The sequence below is a fragment of the Nematolebias whitei genome, chromosome 16, assembly GCF_014905685.2.
Source record: "Nematolebias whitei isolate Nwh7 chromosome 16, NemWhi1, whole genome shotgun sequence".
NCBI classification, from domain to species: Eukaryota; Metazoa; Chordata; class Actinopteri; order Cyprinodontiformes; family Rivulidae; genus Nematolebias; species Nematolebias whitei.
The window spans coordinates 16146258-16162897 of NC_056513.1; the positions used below are offsets into that span (position 1 = coordinate 16146258).

General features: G+C 39.6%; 1 protein-coding gene across 1 annotated transcript in view; it reads left to right on the forward strand.

Moving 5' to 3' along the window:
* Positions 1-16640, forward strand: part of LOC119423127 (protein sidekick-1) — a 245370-nt gene that overhangs the window by 140380 nt on the left and 88350 nt on the right. The window contains exons 16-18 of the mRNA XM_037690537.1: positions 4631-4767; positions 5883-6030; positions 14051-14183. Of these exons, the coding sequence (XP_037546465.1) occupies positions 4631-4767; positions 5883-6030; positions 14051-14183 (418 nt within the window). The remainder of the gene's footprint in view (positions 1-4630; positions 4768-5882; positions 6031-14050; positions 14184-16640) is intronic.

Consider the following 16640-nt stretch of genomic DNA (forward strand, 5'->3'; position numbering starts at 1 on the left):
GTGTGTGTGTGTGTGTGTGTGTGTGTGTGTGTGTGTGTGTGTGTGTGCGCTCGTCCACGTGAGTGACTGACATTCTCGTTAGCTCTGTATCAATGGGTCATAGAGGCTAACAGTCGCTGGCGGCTGAGGAGACAGACTAATTACCAGCAGGTTATTGGTTCAACTCCCGTAAGACCCATTCATGTGTCTGTGAGAGTGTGGCCACGTGTGTTTTGCTGGACGGGTCATGAAGGTAGCTGCTCTAACATTTCTCTAATTTCATCCATTAATTAATATCATTATGTCAGCTCAGAAATGGAAACGTTTTTGTTTCTTGTTGCTGTCTTCGTGATTCATTCACCTCTGTCCTGACTTAATTTGCTTCTCCCAATGACAACTTACTATTTAAGCCTCTTTTCTGATGTTGCTCTTTTGTTCTTGATTCTTACCTACTATAATATTGAATGTCAAACAGTACAAGCGAAAACATAAACATGCTAAACATCTGTGACTTTCTATTGTCTGAAAACAGTAAAATAAGTTTGCTCCCTCTCAAAGGACAAGGCTTGGACAGCATATTCACACATCTGTGATTGCTTAGAAATAATTAATAACCTCATGAATATGACATGCAGCCAGACTGCAGCACAAGACATAATCTCTTTTATCATGGCTTCACTGTTGATTTATTTTTTGGGTTCTTCAATGATGACCGTAAATATCCCCAGTTCAGTACCTGCAACCTTAACAAAAAGAAAAACTTGAGTTCTTCCTTTTCCCTATCCTCCTTCAAACCAACAATACTTTGAGAGAATTGTGATACTCTTAAATTGGTATAATCAAATATTTGAATTTTCTTTATTGCTTTCATGAATATATCTGTGTTGCGTTCCTTGTTAATAACATGGCAGGGAAGCACAAATATCTGCAGGGGATCAGCACATGTCTGGAAAATTTATTTTTAATAGATGCAGTAAGACATATTTGTTGTGATGCAACGCATGTAAAGAAAAGGAAATTGCCAACCACAGCCATATGTAAAACATATCAAGCACTGGAAGTGACCGGGGATAAAACCTAAGGACTTGCCAGGGTGGAGAAGCCGCACGGGTCGGGCGGCAGCGGGCGGCTGCCTGGCTCCAGTAGAGAGCTGGCAGGGGGCGAAGATGCCGTAGGCTGTTTGAAACAAAATCATTACATTTGCATATTTTTAACAGAAATCCATCCATCCATCCATTTTCTTTACCCGCTTCTTCCATTTTGGGTCACAGGGGTCTCCGGTGCCCATATCCAGCTATCACTGTGCGAGGGGCAGGGTACACCCTGGACGGGTCGCAAGTCCATCATAGGACCACATAGAGACAAACGAGACAAACAACCACCCACTCTCTCACTCACACCTAGCAACAATTTAGAGTTACCAATCAGCCTAACATGCATGTTTTTGGTCTGTGGGAGGAAAACGGAGTACCCAGAGAAAACCCACGCATGCACGGAGAGACCATGCAAACTCCACCCAGAAAGACCCCTTGACTGGGATTTGAACCGGCAACGTTCTCGCTGAGAAGCAGCATTTCTACCAGTTGTGCCACTGTGCTGCCCCAACAGGAATCCTCCTAACAAGAAAACTAAATCTGTAAGAAATGGTTTCAGACATGTTTTTAAGTCACAGTAGCATAGTTATTATAATTCCTGACAGGACATTTTGTTCTAATGTGGATATTAAAGGTCTTTCTGATGTTATTGAAGTGGATTTATACCATTTTCATTTTTTGATCATAAATATGAAGATATTATGAGTTCCAACTTACATAAGCTTTGACAAATGACAGAAACCAGAATATAGGTCTTATTCAAGTACAGTAGTCCCTTGATACTTCGCGGTTCGACTTTTCCGGACTCACCTTTGCGCGAGTTTTCAACATAAAATTGTACAAATTGTTTTCCAGTGGGCTGGCCGTTCAGTGATTGCTTAGGGGCTGGGGTGGGGTCTATCTTTCCCCTTCGCTGCTGTGGGAGCTTCAGTGAGGCGGATACCAGAGTGAGCAGCTTGGATTGTTTATTTAAAATAATCAAGCACGACCCGACCTGAGCCTTAACCTGAACCAAGTAGTGCTCCCAATGGCTAGTCTGCCCACGGGTGCTGATTGGCTCAGTAACTGTAGCATGTAGGGGCAGGGCAGCCGACTCGAGACCCGAAGGTCTTGGGTTCTATCCTCGGTCATTGCACATCTTGTGGTGTCTCTGAGCAGGGCACCTTATTCCCAGTTGCTCCCCAGCGCTTTCCATAGCTGTCCACTACTCCACCTGGTGGTGAATGGGTTAAAAGCAGTGAGCCAATTTCGCCATTGTATGGGAACATACAATGATGACAATACGTCACACATTATTATTATTATTATCAGTCTATCTGCTCTCTTTTTCTGTGCTCTTTTACAGCATTTAGAGAGTTTAGAACATTGTTAAGAACATTGCAAGATTGTGGGGTGGGTTTATAAAGCCTTAAAATATATATAAATACTAAAATAATTATAATGTCTCTTTGCAGATTTTCACCTATTGCAGGGGTGTCTGGAACGTATCCTCACAATAAGTGAGGGACTACTTTATATCAGAGAATGAGATCCTGCCAGCAGATCCACAATGCTGTAATTATATTACACTATATCTTGTTTGCCTGATATGAATATAAAGTGTAAAAAAAAAAGTGTGATATTATGAGATACGAGGTTGTGGAAAAAAAAAAAAAATACAACTTGGCTGTCCAAATAGATTTTTTTTTTTTTTTTTTTTTATCCACTGGTAACTTTTACAGCAAAGAAACTCTTCATCCAAGTATTTGTAGTTATTTTTCAGGTTTAAAATATAATCTCATTGTTGATGTCTTGTTTTTATTTTGGATTCAAGTAGATACAATCTGGAGTTTTTTTGCAATACATTTTTTAAGAAACCAAACAAACATGAATGCTTCACCCCAGCCTGTGTCGATAAGAAGTATCAGTAACTCGGTATAATAAATTCCAGACAAATTTGTTTTATGGTTTCACTTCTAGTTTGAATAAATTGCTATTCGTGCTGTTTTTGAGTGAGCTTTTCATACTTATATGTGGTCAGACAGATATTAAAAGTTACTTGCTTAGTATTTAGTACAAGTTTTGCAAACTTGATGCTGGTGTTGGCTGCCCATGTCTCTTACAAACTTGAAACATGATGCACCAAAATAAGTGTGCTTCTATTTGTACAATGTCCTGATGCATGCTCAATAGTCCAAATACATTGTCGTCCTTCATGTATCTGGATGATTATCTCTACTTCCCTGCTATTATCGCTATTTTGCTGCTGTAATGAATGGTGCTCTTGAAAGATGCGGTGGATGTGTCCAGCTTAATGTGTGGCCAGATAAGAGTGTATTTGACCTCTCCCGATTTAGAGCAAAGTCCTTAACTATATCCTCTATGCTGACGACGTATCTTAATGGTAGACAACATGGGAGCTTTACAGAGCTATCTCAATGCCTTACAGGGATCGTGTCACAAGTTTGGATTAGTTATGAGTCACCAAGACCCAGATACTTAAACAGCCGCCAAGAGACTGTGATCCTGACGCTAATACACTGACCATTGATGGGATAAACCTGGAAAAAGTCACCAACTTCCGTTAACTGGGCTGCCAGATAAGAAAAGACAACCGTCTTGCGTCCGAAATCCCAGCCTGTATAGCGAGAACTGCTGCCACCTTTGGTGAGTTAAATCAGTATGTGTGGAAATCTCACAACATCACACTGAAGATGAAGCTCGCAGTTTACTGTGCCATAGTGCTCTCGATCCTTTTATATGCCTCTGAAACCTGGTGCCTGTATAAAGGTGAGATTAGGAGGCTGGATGTGTCTCACATAAAATGCCTACGTTCCATCTTGTGCATCAAATGGCAGAATTGTGTCACAAATGCCGATGTTCTTCGTCACTCAAATACTCATGGCATGGAGGCCCTACTGATCAGAGGACAACTGCGATGGTGCGGCCACGTCCATCAAATGGAAGACTGCAGACTACCAAAGAGCATATTCTACTCGAGTTTTTAAGTGGGAAGCGCAACTCTGGTGGGCAGTACCTTTGCTATAAGGACATCTTCAAACGTAATCTGACTGCATGTAGTTTGCCCACCAAAGAGTGGGAGGAGGCTGCTCACAGAAGATCAATTTGGCATTCAAAGGTCAAGAAAGGCGTCTCAAACTTTGAAAACTCTTGCTTTTCCGAGTTAGACCTTAAATGACAAATTCGCAAAAACTGACCTAAACCCTCCAACAACTACACCTACAACAGTGCGGGCCAGCTATACTGCACAACTTGTGACCGAATATGGAAAACAAAGTTTGGATTTGCCATCTACATATGACCACATGCCAGAAGCTAGCCAGGCTCGTCATCGTTGGACACGACGCGGACAACATCTTTAATCTAGACAGATGAATCTAACAAGGTTGAGTCAGGTCCTCTGGACGGGTTCTTTTTTGTTGAAACGTTCCGTCTTTTATCCAAAAGATTTCTTTGAAAAATGATAATATATATAAATTAATGAACTGAAATAATAATAGTAATAAACACATATTTTGTTTGAATAATGTTTTGTTGTTGTTGTTTGTTTCATTCAGCGAGCTGCCACATTCTCCTCGCTCCCTGACGGCTCGCCTCAATGATTCAGACTCTCGCTCTGTCCACCTGTCCTGGCTACGCCCCTTTGATGGGAACTCCCCTCTTCTGTATTATGGGTTGGAGCTCTCTGAGAACAGTACGTATGTGTCCTTTATAGCTCTTAGAGGCAAAGCAGCTGCTTACTTCCTGTCCACCTGCATTCATTTGTAAAATACAGAGCACATGTGAGAATACAGTGTTAGCATTAATTGCGTGTTTCTGATGCATTCTAATTTTCCAGCCTTTCTTTAGCTTGTCTGCCTTTTCGTTTTAAATTTCAGCCTCTCTCCACCACAGATGTTATAACAGCAGGCTGGCTCTCTGTCAAAAAAGGAAAGGAGCAGGAGAGAGGGGGAGAGGAACTGAGGAATAGAATGACAGTAGAAACAGATGGGTAGGAGATGGCTGCAAGCTAATGGGGGACAGTTTGGCGAGCTTTACCTGCACATCCAGGCATTAGGTGCATCAGTGCAGAGTCTGGACCAACAAATAAATGTTAACCGTTAATCTTTCCACTGACTGGCTTTTAGAGAGATACACCTGAGCTGCAGTCATTCAACAGCAGCTCTGTTGAAAGTACACAAATAAACCAAGATTATGATTAAGAAGAAGTACAATCGTGGAAGAGGAGGGAGAGAGAAAATGTGACAATAGCTGGGAGAGATGGGGGGAAAAAAATGAGGATAAAGCGAGAGCCTAATTGACTGGTCGATTTCATTGAAGGATGAACCCAGACAAGTGAGGAATGGACTGGAGTTTTTGAACACTGATTAGATTGTTTTTTTCTTTATTCTGCTTTAGAGAGACTGTCACACTGTAAATACAAGGTGTTTTCATATCAGACAATGACTCTAATACACTGGGCTTGTATACTATCATTCTCACTTACACAGATACACATGTGGTGATGCGATAATAGGGATATTAGTGCATCCGCTGTGGTATATTCAGCAAAAGATAAGCTGGCAACAATATACAGCAGCATTTCCTCTTCCTAACTAATCCTCCTCCTTTTAAAAAAAAGTATTCTTATTGCATCCTACACGACTTTTATTTTTCACCCGCACTCACTTGAGTCTTATTTTCCTACCAATTTTATCTATTCCCTCCATTGTACCTTTTGATTAATAGGTCCAGAGTGTTTCTGTGTGCCTGTTTGTCCTGCCTCAGCCAGATTATTATCAACCTCTAATCTCCATGTCTTGTGTCTAGACTCTCCATGGAAGGTCTACCTGTCCGAGGTTGAGCCTTTCATGACCGAGGTGTCGGTGGGTGGGCTCACACCTGCCAGAACCTACCAGTTCCGACTATGTGCTGTCAATCAGGTGGGCAGGGGTCAGTACAGTGCCGAAACACAGAGGTAAGAGAAAAGAATGCTAATTTACAGAAAACTGATAAGTCTAGATGTTTTCCCCAATTAAATGTTTTCATTGTTATTCATGTTATTTAATTTAAAAAACAATACATAACAAAAAAAAATATTTTCATTAATTAACCCCCACCCTCCAGCACATTGTTCATCACACCGCTACTCACAATTCACATTCACAATCATACACATTCACACAGACCCTCCAGAACTAACTAAATAATATTTTTCAGCCATTCAAGCTGCCAAGGTTGAGATAGTCCTGAGATGTGCATCATTAATTTATGCAGAGGATAATTCTGTGTAGGCATTCCAAAGAAAACTCTGTAGCCAACGGATGGATAATGAGATGTCATGAGGAGGGTTCCACTTCTGAGCTACAGTCTTCTTAGCAGTAGTTTGATATGCTAGCCATACTTTGCAAGAGGTTCCTGTAAACTTAACATTGGAGCCAATATTCTAAAAATGGACCATAAGGCCCTCTGATAGTTGAATATTTATCAGTTCTCTCAGAGTCTTGATGGTATTCATCTAAAAGTCATGAATCCCTAGACATTCCCATACAACATGCATAAAAGACCCTTAGTCAGGCCCCCAAGGGCAGAATGAGCAAAAAAGGTCAGACGAGCAAGCTACACATCTTATTCTTGGTGTAGGCTAAGCTCTGTAGGCACAATTTAAAAGTAGATATTGATAATCCCCCCCCCTTTTTTTTGAAGCCCCAATAAATTTTACTAGTGTCCCAATTCACTGACTTTTCTACATTAGAAAACTCTCTGCCACAAGTCCTTGGATGAGGAGCGAAATGTCTTCTGTTACAAATAAAGTCCAGTTGTTTTTGTATTGAATGCTTTTTGAATTCATCATGTCCTGGATGACTGAGAATCTTCACCAGCTCTCTGCCACAAGCTTTTCTCCTAATGCAGGTGAAGATATTTGGCAATGCAACTTCATAAACGCACAGTCTAGTTGTATCTAAGTTTGTAAGTATATGTGTTATGGAGAGTCTGTTGTCATGAGCAGAAACATGAGATTTGTTATGGGAGAGAAAATCTAGATAAACTATGGATTTTAACATGTTGAAAATAACAAGCATCCACTTTCTGTTTTTAAATTATTAGTTTATATTTTTCACATTAGCTCTGGTTTGTTTGTTTATCGGAGAATTCATAGAGGGTAGAGTAGACAAATAGATAACTGTGCAAATGTTTTATGCATATGTGCATGTTTACTTTTTAGTGTATGCCTGGGTGTGTGCGTTTGTGTCCCAGGAGGAAGCAGTAATGAGGGTAATTATAAAGCCAAGGCACTGATGGAGCTACATAAACTGTAGGCAGGTTAGCATATGTGTTGCAGGGTCTGTTAACCGTTCTGCTTTGATTACAAACGTCGACAAAAACTACAATACTCATACAACAGGTTTGGTTGTGCTGTACAAAGTCTGCACACACGTACAAACTCACACAGGGTGTTTTGTGACTGAAGACATGGATCACGGACAGATGCCAGTTGTAGTTCTGCCAGAGACACTCAGCAACAACAGTAGCTGTTAACACAGCCATCACACATTCACACACCTCAGATTATAGTCTGCTTTCTGTTTCCTACTTCTCAGCTTCTGTTCTTTTACTTCACTGAACAATGAAAATCCACTGAACTAATCCTCTCCTTCTGCTTTTTAAATATCATTACTCCTGTCGTTCCTTTTGCAATCTTTTTCATCTCCTGCATCTACTTGTTTGTGTTCAGCAGCTGCTCAGCTACCTAGTCCTCAGTCCAATGTTTGTTTGCCAGTGGCCCTAGAGAATAGATTGGATTGATCCTCTGTAAATGAAAGACTGGCAGACAGACAAGTCATCACTGGTCAGTGCATCAGAGCAGATGGATACCTCTGTTCTTCAGCATTTGCCTCATATGTACACATACACACACGTTCCTTTTTATCTGCTGGATGTTTCACTGGATAAGACGCATACACAATCTGCTACTGATGCCAAGACACATCCTGCAAATGACACTCGGGAAAAGTGAAGCAAAGCAAAATGTCCTGCAGAAGCTGTGAGAGCCACATAAGGAAGACGACAAAATGTAGTGATGTGGACAGCGTGAGGAAGCAGGACAGAAAGTGAAGCAAACACTTGTTGTATTAATAACAAAAAGCCCTTATTATTGTTTGAATATTTGGCTTCTTCTGCCCTGTCCCAATTTGTTATTTTCCCAAATTATTTTTTTCCTCCCAATCGTGACATTAGTTCTCCCACATAGCTTTCAGTAAATGAAGTCTACATGAAAGAATAGTAGTAGTACTCCTTGAGTAGATGTGTATTGCATTCTTCACGCCAGAGTTTTAAACTAAGGTATCTTACGTTGAGAAAGGATGTTATTGTAACTGTTTGGGAGCTTGAAAATAGCGTTATTTGTGATCTCTCATTCTATCATGACATTTCATGCAATCTGTTTGTGCTTGAAGTTTGTGTTGTGAATGCTTCTTAGCTGTAGCCACACCAAATTTTAGCTCAGTATCTGTAAAACTGACAAAGTTGTAGCCATTTTTTTGTTGGCTAAGATTGATGAGCTGCGGTGGACACCCTGAAATGAATTGGCTCTCAACATTAACCTGTTGTAAATATACTGTGTGCATACAATGGTTATGTGTACTTTTTGAGATTTTAGTTTTAAATTGTCCAGTGATTTATTAGATAATTTGCTGAAAGATAAAAAGTGTTGACTCCAACAGGTAATGCCAAATTGTGCAATATGTTTTTTGGATAAATACATATCCTTTCATTATCTGCTTACTCAAATAAGCCACTCTGAGGACACAAGAAGAGTTTTAACTGGTCTGTACTTGCAAGGGTAGACGATCACGATAAGGCTTTCACAGATGTACAAAAGTTACATGCTTAGATCCTCGTCAGTGAGAATCTGCACCGGACAGTGTGGCAGGAAGTGTTTTATAAGCTACGCTTATCAGACAAAGGTGAGGTCAAGGTGGCCTTGGAGTTATAAGGTGCTCCTCCATGTGTCTGCAGACTCCTCTCTGAGCAGATAAAAGACTCTGATCTCACACACTTCACACATGGTTTAACATTAATTTAACATTAGTTATTGATAAACATCCATAGCCTTTACCTAAATTCCCCTGAAAATGTTCACTTTAGTCAGTATTTGTAAAATTGACAGAATTATGAAATCCAAAGAGTTTCAAACAAAGAAAATACACTTGTTTTATAGATTCTGAAGGCATTTGCTTCTCATCCAAAAAGTCAAGGGCAGTACAAATAAATTAATGATGAAGTTAAATGATAAGTTGTTAGTTTTTGTGAAGATGATTCATATTACTCATATCAGTGACATTTATGAACCAAGTATTAATTAATGCAAGACTTTCACTGTTTTTGGGTAACTTGGTCATCATGGTTGAATGTTCAAAAATGTAAAAAAAAAAAAAAAAGTGATTTATTTCCTAGAAAAAAAAATGCTTTAGGTGAAAGTAAATATATACCATGTACACTGACTTTTCTTTACACCTTATGGTCTTCCATTGTTCATAAAAGCAACTTTATTTTCCCCAAACTGGTAATAATAAAAAGATAGATTATTTGATATAGTGGCTCGGTTGCCATCCCAGTTTTTTGTTGTTGTTTTTTTATGTTTTTCCCACAAATTTAGTTTGAACTAAAATGTGTATACTTTTAAAGTCTTCTTTTTTTTTGTTTTTTATGATATGCAGCAAAATATATATTTATCACTGATCAGAGATATCCTATTACTGAAAAGGCAGCCATAAAACACACAAGCAGCAGCAAACATTCTCTGCAGCTGGTTTTGATTTATTGTGAGAGTGTGCTCAAAGTATCCCTATTTTTGCCTGACGGAGCCTCTTTAGTGTGTCATCCTTCTCCATTTGTGCATTTTTTTTTAACCTCCGGCAAAACGACAACATTTAAAGAGATGAGAATTTAAGTGTCAAACAAGACAAAAATAAGCTCATCTATTCAGCTGGTTTGTATCGCATCACATCACACCTGTTTTCTCTCTCCATCTCGCGCAGCATTTGTGTTGCTCTCAATTCACGTCACTCATTTTTTTCCCCCTCCTGCTGGATCTGAACTGTTCTGTTGTGTTTGAATAGGAGCAGCTTCAACATCCCATAACACCATTAAATTTTAGAGTCAGGGTTTAGAGAGAGAAAAGGCACCCAGCAGGCATTAAACTGTTGAGAATGACACAGATAGAAACTTTCTCCTAATTCCCACAGCATAGGCAATAACACACATGCATTCCCCCTCACAGACCAGATAATATGAAGAGTTCCTGCAGGAAATGTCCTCTTTTCTTTAACAACAAGGGACAGAGAAAGTGTGTCACACAGCGTTAATGTTTTGGACTTTTGTTTGGTTACAGCACACACTTCAGTGTTTTCAGATGTTTGGGTGGATGTGAAGTTTTGTAACAGCAGGGTGTTTTGAACATATATATTTAACCTTCTTTATGAAGTCCTCATGCTGAAAACCCCCGTGAAATATTTACTGTTGAGTAGCTGAGAAGTAATTAAGGCAATTTATGGGATTTTTTTTCCTACCAAGTGTCAGTGTATGTTCGTGTGTTTTATTTGCAATTTAATATTAAATGCTTCCTTTTTATTACTGTATGGGTATGAGGATGTTTGTGTGGCAATATTTCGTGTATATGTATAACTAAGTATCATCAATTACAGTCAAAAGCAGCTACATAATTGAGGATTATATATACTAGATTTCCAGGCAGCCACCTTAAAGCCCATCTCATTCACTCAAGGCCCATTAGTCAGTGTGTGTTTCTGTGTGTGCATGCTCCTATGTCTACAGCACCTGGTGTCTGACAGTGCCTAACCTAATGGAAGTAAAGCACAGCTGTAAAACCACTGGCCTGTGCTCTATATCCGCCTGCACAAGTGTCTAGCTAACAGCTTTCACACCCCTGCTTTCATGCAAGATGTGCATACTCATTTATAGACATATACAGATTCAGACACACAAATACAGGGAGTCATATCACAGCTAATGGTTCAGTAGCTTTAAAAGAATAATTCAGAAAGAAATGGAGCACAGAGAGGGGGAAGTAAAAGGGGTTTCAGGGACAAGGTAATGTAAATCTCCAGACATAATCCACAGAAGGGAAAAGACCATCGGATGTAGCAGTTTGTCTTAAGCTGGAAGACATCGTGTGTACGTGTGTGTGCGTGTGTGTGTGTGTGTGTGTGTTAACACATATGGCTCTGATTATATTTGCTGAGCTGCTTACTGCAAAGCCAGAGGCTGACCAGCTCAGCTTGTGTGCTTTACAAAGTCGTGCAAAGGCCCAGAGCTTTAATCAAGGGTGAAGTTTGAGGGTAAAGAAGGAAAAGGAAAGATGGGTAAAAGATAGAAGGATGAAATAATTGAGGCCAAAAGGACACAAAGGATGAAAAGTGGAGGTTTGCAGATTGGGAAGGAAAAAAATGGAGAAGTGATACAAAATGTCAACGTAAAAATGATAAGATGGTTTTCAGAGACAGAGGCAGGGCAAAGGGAGTGGAGCATTATACTATCTTCCTAGAAATAAAAAGACAAGGTCTTTGCTCATTTCATACTAGTAGTGATTTAACTAACTCCTGCTGTCACACTGTATAGCTTGCCTGTTTAGGAGCTGTGATTGGGTTAAGGTTAAAAGGAAAACTGCCCAGATGTATTATGAACAAGCCATAACATTTAAACCACCTGCCAAAAGTTTCAAGGTTTGTCTTGTCTCACTAAAAAGTTTTGGCCCATCAAAATCTATCAAAAGACATCTGATAGTATCCTGTGTTCTTTGGCTACAAGGTGGCAGGTTGTTCTGTACAAAATTAAATAGTATATTTAGCAATAAAGCTACCCGACTCAGTCACCTAAATATTCACATGATTTAAAAGGAAGCATTTATTATGCTAGGCTATTTTACCACACAGCCCACAGTCCAGCTGGGAGACTCATACTCCTGTTGTTCCTCTTTTTGGGAATATACACTTGTGAGTATAGGCTTTCAGCCTCAAACACAACAAACTGTGCTGCTCCGTGTTTGAACACTGTAATTGTGATTTCTGCTAATGGACTTTCAGCTGAAACGCAACCTGAGATCACAGAATTCATTGTGCTTTTTTGTGGTGCTCAGCTAGCTGAGGGGCTAAACAAATGGCAGCACAACACTAATGCTGCTCACAAACAAGCAGATGTCCGGTGTTTGATGGTGTGGCTGGTGTCCAGGCTGTCTCCAGATCCATTCACTACAGCTTTCCTAACCAGCATCACCTGGCATTGTCCCCTGGTTTAATCAGAAAGTCAACCCGTTCTTTCACAAGCACAGATCTAATTTGAAAATTGTCAGCAGCTGGTCAAAAGCTGTGGCTGCTCTTTACACTGACCACTGTTCATCAGTCGTCCCACCTATGACCACTTTTTTTCAGGGTTAACAACTGTCTACTAGAAAACTTGGGAAAAATTCAATCCTGGTCATCTACTGTAGTCATCAGAGTTTAGCTCTTGCACAAGTCCCATATATTTGTATTTACTTATTTTTACTATGATGCAATAACTGTCTTCCTTTTTGAGGCTATATAATTCACCTGTTGGCAGGTGCAGTTAGGATTACACAAGAAAATAAATATTTCTATCAGTTAGTGACCTAAATATGTTTAATCAGTGTCCGTCCATCCATCCATTAACTTCCGCTTGTTCCGAAGTCGGGGTCGCAGGGAGGCCCAGACATCTCTTTCCACAGCCACCTCTTCTAGCTCTTCTGGGGAGAGCCCAAGGCATTCCCAAGCCAACTGAGAAATGTAGTCCCTCCAGCTTGTCCTGGATCTTCCCCAGGGTCTCCTCCCAGTCGGACATGCCTGAAGCACCTCCCTTGGGAGGCGCCCAGGGGGCATCCTTACCAGATGCCCAAGCCACCTCCACCTCAACTGGCTCCTCTCGATGTGGAGGAGCAGCGGTTCTACTTTGAGTCGCTCCCGGATAACTGAACTTCTCACCCTATCTGTAAGGGAGAGTCCAGCTACCCTTCAGAGGAAACTAATTTCAACCGCCAGTATCCACAGTCTCATTCTTTCGGTCCCTACCCAAAGCGCGTGACCATAGGTGAGGGTAGGAACGTAGACCGACCGGTAAACAGAGTTTTGCCTTACAGCTCAGCTCCCTCTTCACCTCAACGGACCGGTACAGACTCTGCAATACTGCATATGTTGCACCAATCCATCTGCCAATCTCATGCTCCATTCTTCCCTCACTCATGAAAAAAAATCCAGAGATACTTGAACTCCTCCACTTGAGGCAGAACCTCACCCTCGACCTGAAGAGAGCAATCCACCCTTTTTCGGTTGAGAACCATGTCCTCAGATTTGGAGGTTTACATATTTATTCAGTGTCAATACAACATTAGTAAAAAGGATTTTAAAGTAAGGCATATTAAATAATATTTTTGTTATATATTTAGTTAATTTAGAAATGGCTGTTTGCAGCTATTAAGGGCAAAGCATGCAAGAGGCATCAGAAATTACCCCCTCACTGTATCCAATGATCACCCTGGACAGTGGGCACCCACTGACACTATGCCACAATGTCTAGTGTTATTTCTCGATACTGTTCTAATATTACATGACTTCAAATCCCATCATTTTAAAAACATTGACAAAATTTATTGCTTCGAAAGTAGGTATTCTGGTGAGTGATCAAAATTAAGCCTATATTTTAAAGCTGCTCTATGTAATTATAACCACTTCAATTTGATGTGCCATATAGGCCGCTGATAGACACTGTACCATCTTATCAGAACTTTGGAACTTTCTGGAGTGTCCATAGACAACTACAAATTCATCAACTGTACCTCAGCAACACTGACTGAGCCACGCCCAGTCTAACTAAAGCAAATATCACATTTTAAAGTGGTTTGATCAAAATTAGTTTTTCCTCATCTTCAGTTTTTATTCTTGTCTTTCTTTGTTTCTGTGTCCTAGAATGATGCTTCGAGAGGAGGCACCAAGCGCACCCCCCAATAACATTGTGGCCAGTGGTCGCACAAACCAGTCCATTATGGTCCAGTGGCAGCCCCCTCCAGAATCAGAGCTTAACGGCATCCTCCGAGGATATGTGCTGAGGTAAACACACCCATATGTTTAACTTTCTTAAATTAATCTTTTTACCTTTTCAATAGTAGTGAGAATTCTTGTTTTTGGTTTGCTTTGTGGTTCATATTGTATTTTTACTTTTGCCTTGCTAGATTGTGTGAAAAGGAAAATTTGCATATATTTGTGACAGATGTATTCCTAGAAGTTTGGTGAAAGAAAGCTTTCTTACCACTTTAGATATGTAATGAAGCTTGTGATCTAATCAGCAAGCCAGCCAGCATCTATTCAGTCACAATAACACTATTTGCATAACAAAGTATGAAAAAAACTTCTAAAATAACTTCTTACAAAGAACCACACATCTGTAATTTATTCCAAAATGTGTGAGATGTAATATTACAACAAGGTATGTAAGGACAGAGGAAAACTTGGTATTTATATACCTTGAAAGTTACACCTTACCTTGATTTTTTTCTGATGTTTTAACAGGTCTTTCCTTTATTATAGAACAGGGTACTATTTTTTTCAGTTCAAACAGGTGGCTTCTTAAGTATATAGTAAAAAAATAGTATAATTACAATATTCAACAATAGACTTAATAAAGGAATAAGTAATAAATAATAATCATCAAATAATCAAGATTTTTCACAGTGAAAATAGATGTTTATTTTATATCAAACAGCTAATGGATTGTTGCTTTATTTCTAGATCTTTTGAAACAACATAAGGTTAAATAGTCATTGTGTGAGAAGCTCTGAACAAATTAATTGATCTACCAAACAAAATAAATGTTTTTAAGTAATTTAAGGAATAAAAAAAACAACTTTATTTTCTTCTTGCATAGGAAGAAAAAAATGTGGTTTTGGGAGGCGGTGAGGTCACTCGCTAAAACTTAAAAGCTGTTATTTTCTGGGATTTTTGATCAAACAAACAGGACATTTAAAATGTTTGCAAAACTCAGGAGATTTTTTTTGTAATTTATTATTTTCAAGACTTAGTTTGATTTAAAATAATTGTCTTTAAATGTTTTACACTCTGTAAACGTACACGGAACAATAATTAAGTCAACAGCTCATTGAAAACTCATTCCACTTAATAGGTTTTGCTCTGGCTCTTTACCAGAAATATCCACTGTTCTGTGCGTTTACATGCAGACGTGAGTGCTCTTTAGTGATGCTCTTTCTGTCCTTGGTCTGCTGTTCTTCTCTATAATGTCTACCTGAAGTATGAAACGATGTGTGTAATCAAACTGTCATCAGCTGCCTCACACAGATTTGCATATAATTGTAGTAGAAGTTATCAGGTCTTTATCCTCCTTCACTGATTCCACTTCAGAAATCAGTGAAAAACAGGAATGTGCACTTGTACGTCCACACCGTATCATTTCAGCTTTGAAGGACTGATCTCCCTCCTCCTCCTGCCCTCCCGTTTGGATTCGCTTTTCTTCTTGTTGTGTCAGCTGCCAGCTTCTCATTCTCCTTTTCCTATTTTCTCCATCTTTCTCGTTACCGTTAGCCCCACTCCTCTTCCTCCTCTGCCTCTTCATCTCCCAGTGTGTCATGCGGGAACTGAGGGGCAATGGGAGCTATCTTCACACCTCTGCAGAAAACGGCTGTCGGGCCTCAGTGCCTCCTTACTTTGTGTATCTGTGTTTGTGCGCCTATCTTATGTGTGTGTTTGTACAATGTGCATGTGTGACTGAGTGCTGAGTCAGCCAGAGAATCGTTGGAACATCCCGTTACAGCGGATAGGTGTCATATTAAAACGCTGACATGAGGATTATTACTCCATTCAACTCCATCAGATATGCACAGTACTAAAATGGTATTCCACCTCCCTGTCTAGCTGGCTCATATATTCTTTTAAGTAGGCACTTAAATCACATGTACTAGAGCTGAGGCCATAAAGGTGCACTATTTAGAGACAAAATTAAATAGTTCTGTCTTTAGAGATTTTAAAAAGGTCTTGACATCTGCAGAATATTCTTCCTTTTTTCTTCACAAATGTTCCTCTCACAGTGAAAAATAAATGTTTCATGGGCAGTCTGAGAATGAATAAAATGTCAGATTGCTTATTATTATTTTTTTAATGTTATGCTTAATAGGCTTGAGATGAAGTTTTGTAAGCAAATTAAAAAAAATGTATTTATGCATTTACCACCCATTTCTACTCATTTAAACATGTATCATCTATTGTATTCATTTTTTTTTGTAAACCTTAATTAATTAATTAATTGAGTTTTTCACTCATTGGTATACAGACTCTTCTCCACAGTCATAAAGCCAAAGTAAATGAATTAAATATTTACACATTGACTCAAACCCTAGCTTCATCCATCCATCCATCCATTGTCTTTTACCCGCTTCTTCCTTTTTGGGTCATGGGGTCACTGGTGCCCATGTCCAGATATCACTGTGCGAGAGGTGGGGGACACCCTGGAATGGTCTCCAGTCCATCACAGGGACACATAGAGACAAAC